Below are 12,859 nucleotides of genomic sequence, written 5' to 3' on the forward strand. Positions count from 1 at the left end.
CACATTTCACTACCAGACACCAGAACCAAATCCATGTTAAAATAAGAGGCTCCATCAGGATGGACGTTTAGACATATGGATATTTAAAGTTAGAAAAAACATACTTTATGTGCAGGATTACAGAATTTTTTTCTGAGCAGGTAGGATTATTTTTCATATGATGTCATAAATCCACAGAATTTTAAAACTGCAAGGAACATAATTTTACAGACAAGAAAAGAGAAAAAGAAGCTGTGACCCCGAGAGGGACAGTGGTTGGCTCAGCATGCCACATTGCATCATGCATACATGTCTCTCTCCACAGACTTGGCGTTTAGTCACCAAATAGAAAGAACCCAGGCCCCTGATGTTAGCCTGACTTTGAAGAATACTTTAATGTTTTCCTTCATCTGAAAATGAGTATGTTATGCCACCCTGCTTGCTCCTTCAGAGACATGATGATGTTACAAATAATGGCTACTTTTTACTAGGTGCTTATTAGGTGCTTACTAGGTGTCAGGGCTTATGCTAACTACTTCATAATTAAGTTGAACTCTATGAAATTGCTAATATCTGGCCTTTTTAAAAAAAATTTTATTTATTTATTTGACAAAGAGAAACACAGAGAGGGAGGGAACACAAGCAGGGGGAGTGGGAGAGGGAGAAGCAGGCTTCCTGCGGAGCAGGGAGCTGGATGCGGGGCTCGATCCCAGGACCCTGGGACCATGACCTGAGCCAAAGGCAGATGCTCAACAACTGAGCCACCCAGGTGCCCCAATATCTGGCCTTTTTTGATCTACTGAGTAGTAATTTCAAATAGTTCAGTCTAAATGCATTCTATCTGTTAATCTTTACCATATTCTCATGAAATGAGTACTATTATCACACCCACTTCACAGATGATAAGACTAAGGCTTTAATTTTTTAAAAACCGTTTCTTCCCATAAGCATTATGCTATTGTTACCTATAGGTGATATGTAGTGCACACTTGTGTGCAAATCAATGGCTCTAAACAATGGAACATACATAGGGTATGAATAGTAATAGCTCACATACCTTACTTCTCAGTGACTTTGGATAAATTTCTAACCAATGATTTTTATATTTGAAGAAATGCTTTTATCAATGTTGTATATGAATATAAGCCATAGGCATTAGAAAACAAAAAAATTGATGTTTGTGCACTATGTATCTACTATATCCCATATGGAAATGTTAGGAACTATAGCTTAAGGTTCCCCAGAATTAAGCGTCCCGGAATTTTTTTTTTAATACTTAAATGAATAAGTGAGGTGCACCTGGATGGCTCAGTTGGTTACGCGTCTGCCTTTGGCTCAGGTCGTGATCCCAGGGTCCTGAGATTGAACCCTGCATGGGGTTCCCTGCTCAGTGGGGAGCCTGCTTCTCCCTCTGCCCCTCCCCCTGCTTGTGCTTTCTCTCTCTTCCTCTCTCTCTCAAATAAATAAATAAAATCTTAAAAAAATAAATGAATAAGGGAGTGATTTTACAACATTGCCTATATGCAAATTATAACCAATAAAATTCGGAATCAAGACCATTTGGTTGTGTGATTATTTGCAAATAATATTGTACTAAATTCACAACCAAACAGCCCACAAACAGCAACACTGCTCAAAAATAATCAATACTAACTAAAGCTGGTGATACCTGGAAAACAAATGTCAGGAAAATTAATTGGAGAGAGCTGTAAAATGGGCTTTGAAAAAATATTTAAAAGAAATGACTGCTCTTTCAATATGAAACAAGAAGTTCTAGTATCACAGGAAGAGAGAAAATTGACCGATGCCATGTGATTTATCAGCTGTGTATGATAAGTCCTCCAAGTTGACTGCTAACCCTCTGTTAACTTAGTCAACAAATACTTACTGAGTATCTAGCAAAGGGCCCCAGGCCATAAATAATTCCATATGCCTTCAGATTGATTACTGACTGTTTTCAATACGAGTCTGCTGAAGATGAGCATGTCTAAACCTCTAAAGAAGAAGCAGTCTGATTTCACCTGCAACATCCATAGGCTCCATACCCAGCCTGGCCTCCTCCAGGGCTCCATTTCATTGAACACTTCAAACCCTGCTCTCAAAAGATTCCAAACTCATGCCAAAACCTACCAAGTCAGATCCCAACAAGGAATGGGGATGCCTTTGTCTCTAAGTGACCACCAAACACCTAATGTCACTTCCCCTTCAGTAAAATATCAGTGAAATCCGTGCTTTCCCTCCCTAATGATGGAAAAAAATAATACAATGACATAGTAAGAAGTCACACACATGCTTTGAAAATTTGCTGAGAAGGGCTCAACAGGTGCTGGAATTTTTAAAGAAGAAAGGAATGTTGTAGGTAGTATTTCCAGATCTTTCATGTTGGAAAGAATCTGATGCAAAAGGTAGAGATATTTGCCCAGCTCAGTCACCTGGAGAGGAGTAGAGTTTGGTCTAATAACAGTATTATTATCAGTGATAATAAGGGCAACAGGAACAATCGTTAACAGTATCACTGATGTTGTGGAATATAAGAATATCTCTAGGTATAAAAAAAGACTGACCTAGCTAAACAGCTGTACTCTTCTGGATAAGAACCCCTGGTCTATACTGTATAACACTGTGACAGCCCCTGTCTCCTGCCAAGTTTTCCAAGGGATAAAGAGTTTTACCATTGGACCTTGCAAATTTTAGATGATTAAATGCCCGGGGAATATTATTCCAAGATATTAAGTGAGTAATGACCATTGGGACAAACAGAATTAAATTAATAAAAACATTGACACTGAACTTATCACTTAACCATTCCAAGTATCAGTTTCCCCCACTATAAATTAAGGAAACTGGGCTAGATCATCCATCCCTTAGGTCCCATTAAATGCTAATATTTTATTAATCTATGTCCCATAAAATCTAGTATATTTCAGATGAAGTTCAAATTCTATCCAATCATAACACTTGCCACATAAAATATTATAATTTTAAATTAAACTTAAACTTGCAGGAAAAAAACACTAATGAATATTAAACTTATTCTTTTGCAGATTTTAGAACTAAAACCACCTATACAACCACCCCACCTCTGGACTTTTCCCCATTCTCTTCTGATGACTCTTATTGTTTTTTAACAAGCATGTCTGTGCCTCCTTTGGCTTTACTTTATTCCACGTATATCTTCATAATTCAGCCCACCCTAAATAAAAAAAAAAATACTGTTTAAAAAAAGACAAGACAAAGCGCTCACATACCCCATGACGGTTCTCAAAGTACGCCAGGCTGGTTTTGGTTAAAACAAAGAAACGGACTTTGAAGTTTGAGGGAGAAGTTCTTCTTTTTTGTTGTGATTTCTTGATGAGCTGTTCCTCCAGGAGGATGAAGTTGTTCATGATCCAATTCTTGGGAAGTGATGCACCCTGGGCATCACCCCGTGGCACGGCCAGTGGAGACCGCCTCGGGCACAAGGCACACGCTCGGGAGGCAGTTGATTTTCAGAGAGCTGTTAAAAGGCCTCTTGCCTTCAGTGTTATCTTTCGATCAGTGTTCAGTCAACAATGTGGAGCTTCTCCTCTGATGTCAAAGGCTATAACCACATCCTTTCGAAATTCACAAAACTAAGAGATGTATGTAAAATCTATACATACCCTTTGCTGTATGGTTTGGAAATGATATATGAAGACTCTTAGACTCAAAATGATGGGAAGCATTAGAGTTTCATCTTTACAGTCCTTGGGTTAGCCCGGCTGACAGTTAAGGCATGTTGCACACGGGGGTAGGGGGACACAGGCTCTGGAGCCAATGGGTATAGTTCGTGTGTTAGTTTCTTCTTGCTGCTGCAACAAATTATCATAAATTCAATGGCTCACAGTTTATTATCTTATAATTCTGTAGTTCAGAAGTCCCAAATGGGTCTCATTGGGCTAACATTCAGGTTTCAGCAGCCCTGCAATCCTTTCTGGAGGATCCCTAGGGTAGAATCTGTTTCCTTGCCCTCTCAGCTTCTAGGACCACCTGTATTCCTTGGCTCGTGGTTTCCTTCTTCCATCTTCAAAGCCAACAACAGCTGGTCAAGTTCTCTCACCTTATACAACCGTAAGTTCTTCTGTCTCCCTCTTCCAAATTTAAGGACCCTTGAGCTTACTTTTTACCCTGGGCCTGCTGAGATAATCTAAAATAATCACCCTATATTAAGGTCAGTTTATTGCAACCTTAATTCCATCTTCTACCTTAATTCCCCTTTGCCATGTAACCTAACGCATTCACAGGTTCCAGGGATTGGGCATCAACATTTTTAGGGGATCCATTATTTATCTACCACAGTGTGAATTCTGGCTCCACCACCTAACTAGCTGTGAGACTCTAGGAAAATTACTCAAGAGCTCTGAGCCTCAGGTTTTTCATCTGTGAAAGGGGATAACAGTGTCCCTATACAAGGCACTGCAGGGTTGCTCTCTGGTTTCCTTGCCAGTCTCATTTCACAGCTTGCTCACCCATTCTCATTCCAGCCCCCATGGATGCCCCTTACACCACTTCGAACATCTGCTTGTTTTGCCTGAAAACAGCTTCTCTCCCCTGCTTTGCCTGTTTTAACTCTAAATGATACTGCAAGTCTTAGCCTGCATGTCACTTCCTCAGGGAAGTCTTCCGGGCTTTCCTAAGTCAAATTTGCCAATTATATGCAGATGATCCCTTATACCTTTCTCTTGATACCCATTATGGCAGTTGTCATTGTACATCTGGAGGGTGATTTTTGCATTAGTGTTTCTCTTCCCCACTATTCTACAAGCTCCACCATGGTAAGGACTATGTGTGTTTTGCTTACTGTTATATATTCAGCAACAATCACAATGCCTGGTTCATATAAAGGATGTTAAAAAAAATGTGTCGAATGAATAATCATCAAACTGGGTTAGACAGTTAAGAGACAATGACCATAAAACACTTAAGAGAAATATATTGAGTTTATTGTTTTTTAAAGTTTAAATGAAAGCCCATAGGAGTTACAAATAGATGATTACTTTCCTATCCTAAAACTTAGTGGAAGAGCAGAAAACAAGTATGAATGGCATAAAAAAACAAAACATGTTTGGGCTTTGAGGCAAAGAAATTGTGGTGGAATCCCATTTCTGTTATTTACTAAGTTACTTCTCTTTGAGTAAGCTACTTACTCTCTCTGATCCTTAGTCTTCTTGTAGCCTCCTTTTGAGGACTGAATCCCATAAACTCTGAATGGTAGGTGCTAGTCACATATCTTGCCTTAGAAATAGTACATGGTTGAAGTATATGTGAGCCTTACTTCTGGCATGAAGTGAATAACCAAGAAATATCAGTGGAAGCAGAGATAGTGTATACTGGACAGGGATAAATAATGAAACAAAATAATCATTATTGCTGGATAGGAGTGCAACCATCTAAAATTTTCTGTTTTGAATGTAAATTATCAGACTACAGCTTAATTTCATTTCATATAATGGATGCTCCAGCATAGTCAAGACACTCAAGAGGGTGGGGAAGGGGGATACTTCACATGATCCCCTCTCCCACATTCTGAGGTTTTAAGACATGTGTGGAAATACACTGCTAAAAGATGTATTTTTTTTTCCTCTCTGAATATGGGCTTGACGCAGGGAATGCTGTTTTCTCTGAACAACTACTCCCCCCGCCCCTTCCTTCTGAGTAACTGACTTCATAAAGCTTATCTGGGCATATGGCTTCTAGAATAAAAGCTACATTTTTCAGTCACAAGACTATTTTTTAGCCAACAGAACATAGCAGATGTGATGAGCGCAACTTCCAGGGGATGTCCTTAATGGCAGTCATCATACTCTTTTCCTTCTCTTTTTCTTCCTTCCTGCTGACTAGAATGTGGCTATGATGGTTGGAGCTGGAAGAGCTATTTTATATCATGAGGTGAAAATTGCACGTTGAGGACAACAGAGGGTAAGGTAGAAAGAGCCGTATTTCCTAATGACCTTCGATCCTCCATGCCAGCGTGGAATAAACTTTTTCTTTTTTAACATAAAGAGAAATAAAACTACATTTTCTAAGCCTCTGTTATTTTGAAGTTCTGTCACTAACACCAAATCTAGTGTTAACTAATATAGTACTATATTTCAAAATCGACTGTAAACTCCTTTGAGAAGTGTAGATTTATACTTATTTGGTTCAGGTTGAAAGATTTACTGACTTCACAAAGTGTTCTCATCTGGGAAAGCAAAATATCATCAGTAACTGTTGTAATAGGTGCCTTTCATTTGCCAAGTCTTCATGAAGTGCAATCATAAGTAATTTTATTCTCTTTCTCATAATACACTCAAGCCCACTCACTGGGATTTGTCTTTGTCCTCATCTAAATGTAGCCTTAAGAGGCCCAATATTTTCTCATAACTTTCAGAAAACATTCATAAAAATACAAAATCCCTTTGTTTTGTTATGTTTTAGGATTTTATTTATTTATTTATTTGAGAGAAAGAGTGTGTGTGAGCAGGGGGAGGGGCAGAGGGAGAGAGAGAATCCCAAACAGACATGCTGAGCACCGAGTGCAGAGCCTGATGCAGGGCTTGACCCCAGGACTCCGAGATCATGACCTGAGCCTAAACCAAAAACTGGTTGCTTAACCCCCTGAGCCATCCAGGTGTCCCCCTTTGTTTTGGTTTTTAAAAGTCCAATTCACAGAAGCTAAATTCAAGAAGGTCCCCCTTGTCAAAGAGGGAACAATTTGGGCATCAAAAACAGTAACCACGATGGATTGAAGAACAGCCAAATGTTAAAATCATGAGTTCATAAGATGCTTAAAAAGAAAAAAATCTCAACCTTTTGATCACTTTTGTAGGATGCTGGAGAATAAATTTATTATTCTAAAAACCAGAAAACAAAGAGAAAGAATAAAACATGTCTCCTGTCTTTCTTGAAGAGCTATATCTCAGTTTAGTATTCAAATATTTAATAAGGGAAAGTCTTTCTTTAGAGGAGAATATCAACTAATACATGAAGAGGGAGTGATAGAATACTGCCATCGTGCAATCCCAATGACACAATGGATTTAGGCAACAATCATCAGGGGCTGCTAAAATCATTATGTGAAAAGCCAAAAGGAAAATTTATAGTTTATACATTCACTTGATAACACTGTAATGTACTGATGAATTTTAACATCACAGAAAGAGAGACAACCAGACATATTATGTTTCCTGATATGATGCAATAGGAAGTACACAAAACCACCTATGCAGAAGTCTTGCCAAAAAGAAAAAAAAACTTAGACCCAAATCTCATCAAGCCTCTAGATCTAAATCCAAGCTTGCAGGAAATATAGGAGACAAAGGAACATGACAAATGACATAGAGAAATGCAATTGGACGAGTGCAGCATACACAAAACACTGAAGACAAGTGACCCTGTGTCTGCAACAAATAAGTAAGAGAAAGAACCTGTAGATGAAAAGACTTTAAGAGGCATATCAAGCACGTGATGGTTTTGTTTGGATTTAGGTTCAACAAACCAATTGTATAAAGTCATGAGACAACTGGGAAATTTGAACATTAACTGCATATTTGATGATTATTAATTTTTAGGGTATGATAATGGCCCGGTTACATGTTCTTATTTTGCACAGAAACATACTGAAATAATTATTTATAAAATAATAAAATGCTCAGGGGAGGAGCAAGATGGCAGAGGAGTAGGAGACCTAAATTTTGTGTGGTCCCAGGAATTCAGCCGGATAGGGATCAAACCATTCTGAACACTTACAAACTCAACAGGAGATCGAAGAAAAGAATAGCAACAACTCTCTGAGGAGAAAAGCGACCACTTTCTGGAAGGTAGGACGTGCGGAGAAGTGAATCTGAGGCGCTATTTGGGAGGATAGATGGTGGGGGAAGGGGCCTCCGTTGGCCGCTTCTGGCAAGTGATAGAGCCGTGGAGCACAAAATCGGAACTTTTAGAAGTCGGCTCCGCTGAGGGACGTCGCTCCAGTGGCTAAGCGGGGGGTGGAACCCTTCCGGGACAGTGTGGTCTCAGGACCCTTGGGGTCACAGAAAGACCGGGGGTGCCTGAGTGCGGGAGAGCTCCCAGGTATCAGAGCGGGGAAGCCGGCTGCAGAGACGGAGCCAAGGCGCGGACTCTCAGCTCGGGGCTGCCATAAACCATGATCCGTGGCACAGTCGGGCCACTGCTCCTCCAGCAGGGACCCAACAAGTGGCAGATCCGGGGAGACTCACCTTCCTCCCCCAGGAGGAGTGGCAAGGGAGCGCACTGCAGGGATCTGCTGGGTTTGGAGACTCCACACCTAGTCAGGTGCCAGAGATAGAAACACTCGGTCACAGGCTGGGTGAGCACGGAGTGCGGCCGGAGACCGGGGAGATGGGAGTGATTGACTGCTTTTCTCTGGGGGCTCACTGGGGAGTGGGGCCCCGAGTTCTCAGCTCCTCCGGGGCGGAGATTGGGAGGCTGCCATTTTCACTCTCATCCTCCAAAGCTGTGCGGAAAGCTTGCAGGGAACAAAAGCTCTGGCGAGCAAACCCGAGCAGATTACTTAGCCCAGACCAGCAAGGGCAGGGCAATTCCGCCTCCGGCAAAGACATTTGGGAACCACGGCAACAGGCCCCTCCCCCAGAAGATCAGCAAGAACAGCCAGCCAAGACCAAGTTTACCGATCAATGAGAGTGGGAGAACTCCAGTGCTAGGGGAATACTGCACATAGAATTCATGGCTTTTTCCCCCTGATTCTTTAGTCTTTCAAAGTTAATTTTTTTTAACTTTCTTTTTCTTTCTTTCTTCTTTTAATTTTTCTTTTTCCCTTTTTCAACCAACATCTTATCAATCCCTTTCCTAAAAAAATCTTTTTTATTTTTCATTTTTAGAGTCATATTCTTTCCCTTCATAGTAGTTAACCTTATTTTTGTTATATATATATGTATATATATATACACACACACACACACACACACACACACACATATAAGTTGTTCTCTCTTTAAAATTTTGGGATACAGTTTCCTCTAACAGACCAAAATATACCCTAAATCTCTAGTGTATGGCTTTGTTCTAGTCTCCTGCCTGATCACATTCTCTCCCCATTTTTTTTTCTTTTTAACACCTTTCTTTTTTCAACCAACTTCTTATCAATTCTTTTATAAAATCTTTTATAATTTTCATCTCTACAGTCATATTCCATCCTTTCATCATATTTACCTTATTTTTGTACATATATAAGTTTTTCTTTCTTTAAAATTTTGGGAGGCACTTTCTTCTAACAGACCAAAATACGCCCAAAATCTAGCATGTGGCACTGATCTATGCACCAGCCTGATTATATTTGATCATATTCTGGTTTTTATTTGTTTGTTTGTTTTCATCTTTTTCTTTTTCTTTTTTTCCCCCCTTTTTTCTTTCTTTCCCCCAGTTTCAGGTCTCTTCTGATTTGTTTAGTGTATATTTTTCTGGGGTCATTGTTAACCTGTTAGCATTTTGATCTCTCATTCATCTATTCTCCTTTGGACAAAATGACAAGATGGAAAAAAATCACCTCAACAAAAAGAATAAGAGGCAGTACTGACTACCAGGGACCTAATCAATACGGACATTAGTAAGATGTTGGAACTAGAGTTCAGAATGATGATTTTAAAGATACTAGCTGGGCTTGAAAAAAGCATGGAAGATATTAGAGAAACCCTTTCTGGAGAAATAAAAGAACTGAAATCTAACCAAGTCGAAATCAAAAAGGCTATTAATGAGGTGCAATAAAAAATGGAGGCTCTAACTGCTAGGATAAATGAGGCAGAAGAGAGAATTAGTGATATAGAAGCCCAAATGATGGAAAATAAAGAACCTGAGAAAAAGAGAGATAAACAACTACTGGATCACGAGGGCAGAGTTCAAGAGATAAGTGGTACCATAAGATGAAACAATATTAGAAAAATTGGGATCCCAGAAGAAGAAGAAAGAGAGAGGGGGGCAATATACATTGGAGCAAACTATAGCAGAGATCTTCCCTAATGTGGGGAAGGAAACAGGCATCCAGGAGGCACAGAGAACCCCTCTCAAAATCAATAAAAATAGGTCAACACCCCGACATCTAATAGTAAAACTAATGAGTCTTGGAGACAAAGAGAAAATCCTGAAAGCAGCTCAGGAGAAGAGATCTGTAACCTACAATGGTAGAAACATTATATTGGCAACAGACCTATCCACACAGACCTGGCAGGCCAGAAAGGACTGGCACGATATATTCAGAGCATTAAATGAGAAAAATAGGCAGCCAAGAATACTATATCCAGCTAGGCTGTCACTGAAAATAGAAGGAGAGATAAAAAGCTTCCAGGACAAAAAAAAAAACTAAAGGAATTTGCAAACACGAAACCAGCCCTACAAGAAATATTGAAAGGGGTCCTCTAAGCAAAGAGAGAGCCTAAAAGCAGCAAAGATCAGAAAGGAACACAGACAATATACAGTAACAGTCACGTTACAGGCAATACAATGGCACTAAGTTCATATCTTTCAATAGTTACCCTGAATGTAAATGGGCTAAATGCCCCAATCAAAAGACACAGAGTATCAGATTGGATAAAAAAAACAAGACCCATCAATATGCTGTCTGCAAGAGACTCATTTTAGACCCAAAGACACCCCCAGATTGAAAGTGAGGGGGTGGAAAACCATTTACCATGCTAATGGATACCAAAAGAAAGCTGGAGTGGCAATCCTTACATCAGACAAATTAGATTTTAAACCAAAGACTATAATAAGAGATGAGGAAGGACACTATATCCTACTTAAAGGGTCTATCCAATAAGAAGTTCTAACAATTATAAATATCTATGCCCCTAACACGGGAGCAGCCAATTATATAAGCCAATTAATAACAAAAGCAAAGAAACACATTGACAATAATACAATAATAGTGGGGGACTTTAACACCCCCCCTCACTGAAATGGACAGATCATCTAAGCAAAAGATCAACGAGGAAATAAAGACTTTAAATGACACACTGGACCAGATGGACTTCACAGATATATTTAGAACATTCCATGCCAAAGCAACAGAATACACATTCTTCTCTAGTGCCCATGGGACATTCTCCAGAATAGATCACATCCTAGGTCATAAATCAGGTCTCAACCGGTACCAAAAGATTGGGATCATTCCTTGCATATTTTCAGACCACAATGCTTTGAAACTAGAACTCAAACACAAGAGGAAAGTCAGAAAGAACTCAAATACATGGAGGCTAAAGAGCATCCTACTAAAGAATGAATGGGTCAACCAGGAAATTAAAGAAGAATTAAAAAAATTCATGGAAACAAATGAAAATGAAAACACAACTGTTCAAAATCTTTGGGATACAGCAAAGGCAGTCCTGAGAGGAAAATATATAGCAATACAAGCCTTTCTCAAGAAACAAGAAAGGTCTCAAATACACAACCTAACCCTACACCTAAAGGAGCTGGAGAAAGAACAGCAAATAAAGCCTAAAACCAGCAGGAGAAGAGAAATAATAAAGATCAGAGCAGAAATCAATGAAATAGAAACCAAAAAAACAGTAGAACAGATCAACAAAACTAGAATCTTGTTCTTTGAAAGAACTAACAATATTGATAAACTCCTGGCCAGACTTATCAAAAAGAAAAGAGAAATGACCCAAATAAAATCATGAATGAAAGAGGAGAGATCACAACCAACACCAAAGAAATACAAACAATTATAAGAACATATTATTAGCAACTCTATGGCAGCAAATTAGATAATCTGGAAGAAATGGATGCATTCCTAGAGATGTATCAACTACCAAAACTGAACCAGGAAGAAATAGAAAACCTGAACAGACCTATAACCACTAAGGAAATTGAAGCAGTCATCAAAAATCTCCCAACAAACAAAAGCCCAGGGCCAGATGGCTTCCCAGGGGAATTCTACCAAACATTTAAAGAAGAATTAATACCTATTCTTCTGAAACTGTTCCAAAAAATGGAAATGGAAGGAAAACTTCCAAACTCGTTTTACGAGGCCACCATTACCTTGATCCCCAAACCAGACAAAGACCTCAGCAAAAAGGAGAATTACAGACCAATATCCTTGATGGACATGGATGCAAAAATTCTCACCAAAATACTAGCCAATAGGATCTAACAGTACATTAAAAGGATTATTCACCACGATCAAGTGGGATTTATCCCTGGGCTGCAAGGTTGGTTCAACATCTGCAAATCAATCAACGTGATACAATACACTAACAAAAGAAAGAACAAGAACCATATGATCCTCTCAATAGATGCAGAAAAAGCATTTGACAAAGTACAGCATCCTTTCTTGATCAAAACTCTTCAGAGTATAGGGATAGCGAGTACATACCTCAATATCATAAAAGCTATCTATGAAAAACCCACAGCGAATATCGTTCTCAATGGGGAAAAATTGAGAGCTTTCCCCCTGAGGTCAGGAACACAGCAGGGATGTCCACTATCACCACTGCTATTCAACATAGTATTAGAAGTCCTAGCCACAGCAATCAGACAACAAAAAGAAATAAAAGGCATCCAGGTTGGCAAAGAAGAAGTCAAACTCTCACTCTTTGCAGATGATATGATACTTTATGTGGAAAACCCAAAAGACTCCACCCCAAAACTGCTAGAACTCATACAGGAATTCAGTAAAGTGGCAGGATATAAAATCAATGCACAGAAATCAGTGGCATTCCTATACACCAACAACAAGACAGAAGAAAGAGAAATTAAGGAGTCAATCCCATTTACAACTGCACCCAAAACCATAAGATACCTAGGAATAAATCTAACCAAAGAGGCAAAGAATATGTACTCAGAAAACTATAAAATACTCATGAAAGAAATTGAGGAAGACACAAAGAAATGGAAAAACGTTCCA

General features: G+C 39.3%; 1 protein-coding gene across 2 annotated transcripts in view; it reads right to left on the reverse strand.

The window, feature by feature from the left end:
* ITK (IL2 inducible T cell kinase) overlaps positions 1-3,495 on the reverse strand; it is a 63,314-nt gene extending 59,819 nt beyond the window's left edge. The window contains exon 1 of one of the 2 annotated variants that reach the window (XM_027606175.2): positions 3,228-3,365. In XM_027606175.2, the coding sequence (XP_027461976.1) occupies positions 3,228-3,365 (138 nt within the window). Of the gene's footprint in view, positions 1-3,227 lie in introns of both variants that reach the window. The other variant, XM_027606176.2, reaches the window with a different exon arrangement.
* Between the last annotated feature and the right edge of the window lie 9,364 nt (positions 3,496-12,859).

Source organism: Zalophus californianus, chromosome 5 (genome assembly GCF_009762305.2).
Source record: "Zalophus californianus isolate mZalCal1 chromosome 5, mZalCal1.pri.v2, whole genome shotgun sequence".
Taxonomy (NCBI): domain Eukaryota; kingdom Metazoa; phylum Chordata; class Mammalia; order Carnivora; family Otariidae; genus Zalophus; species Zalophus californianus.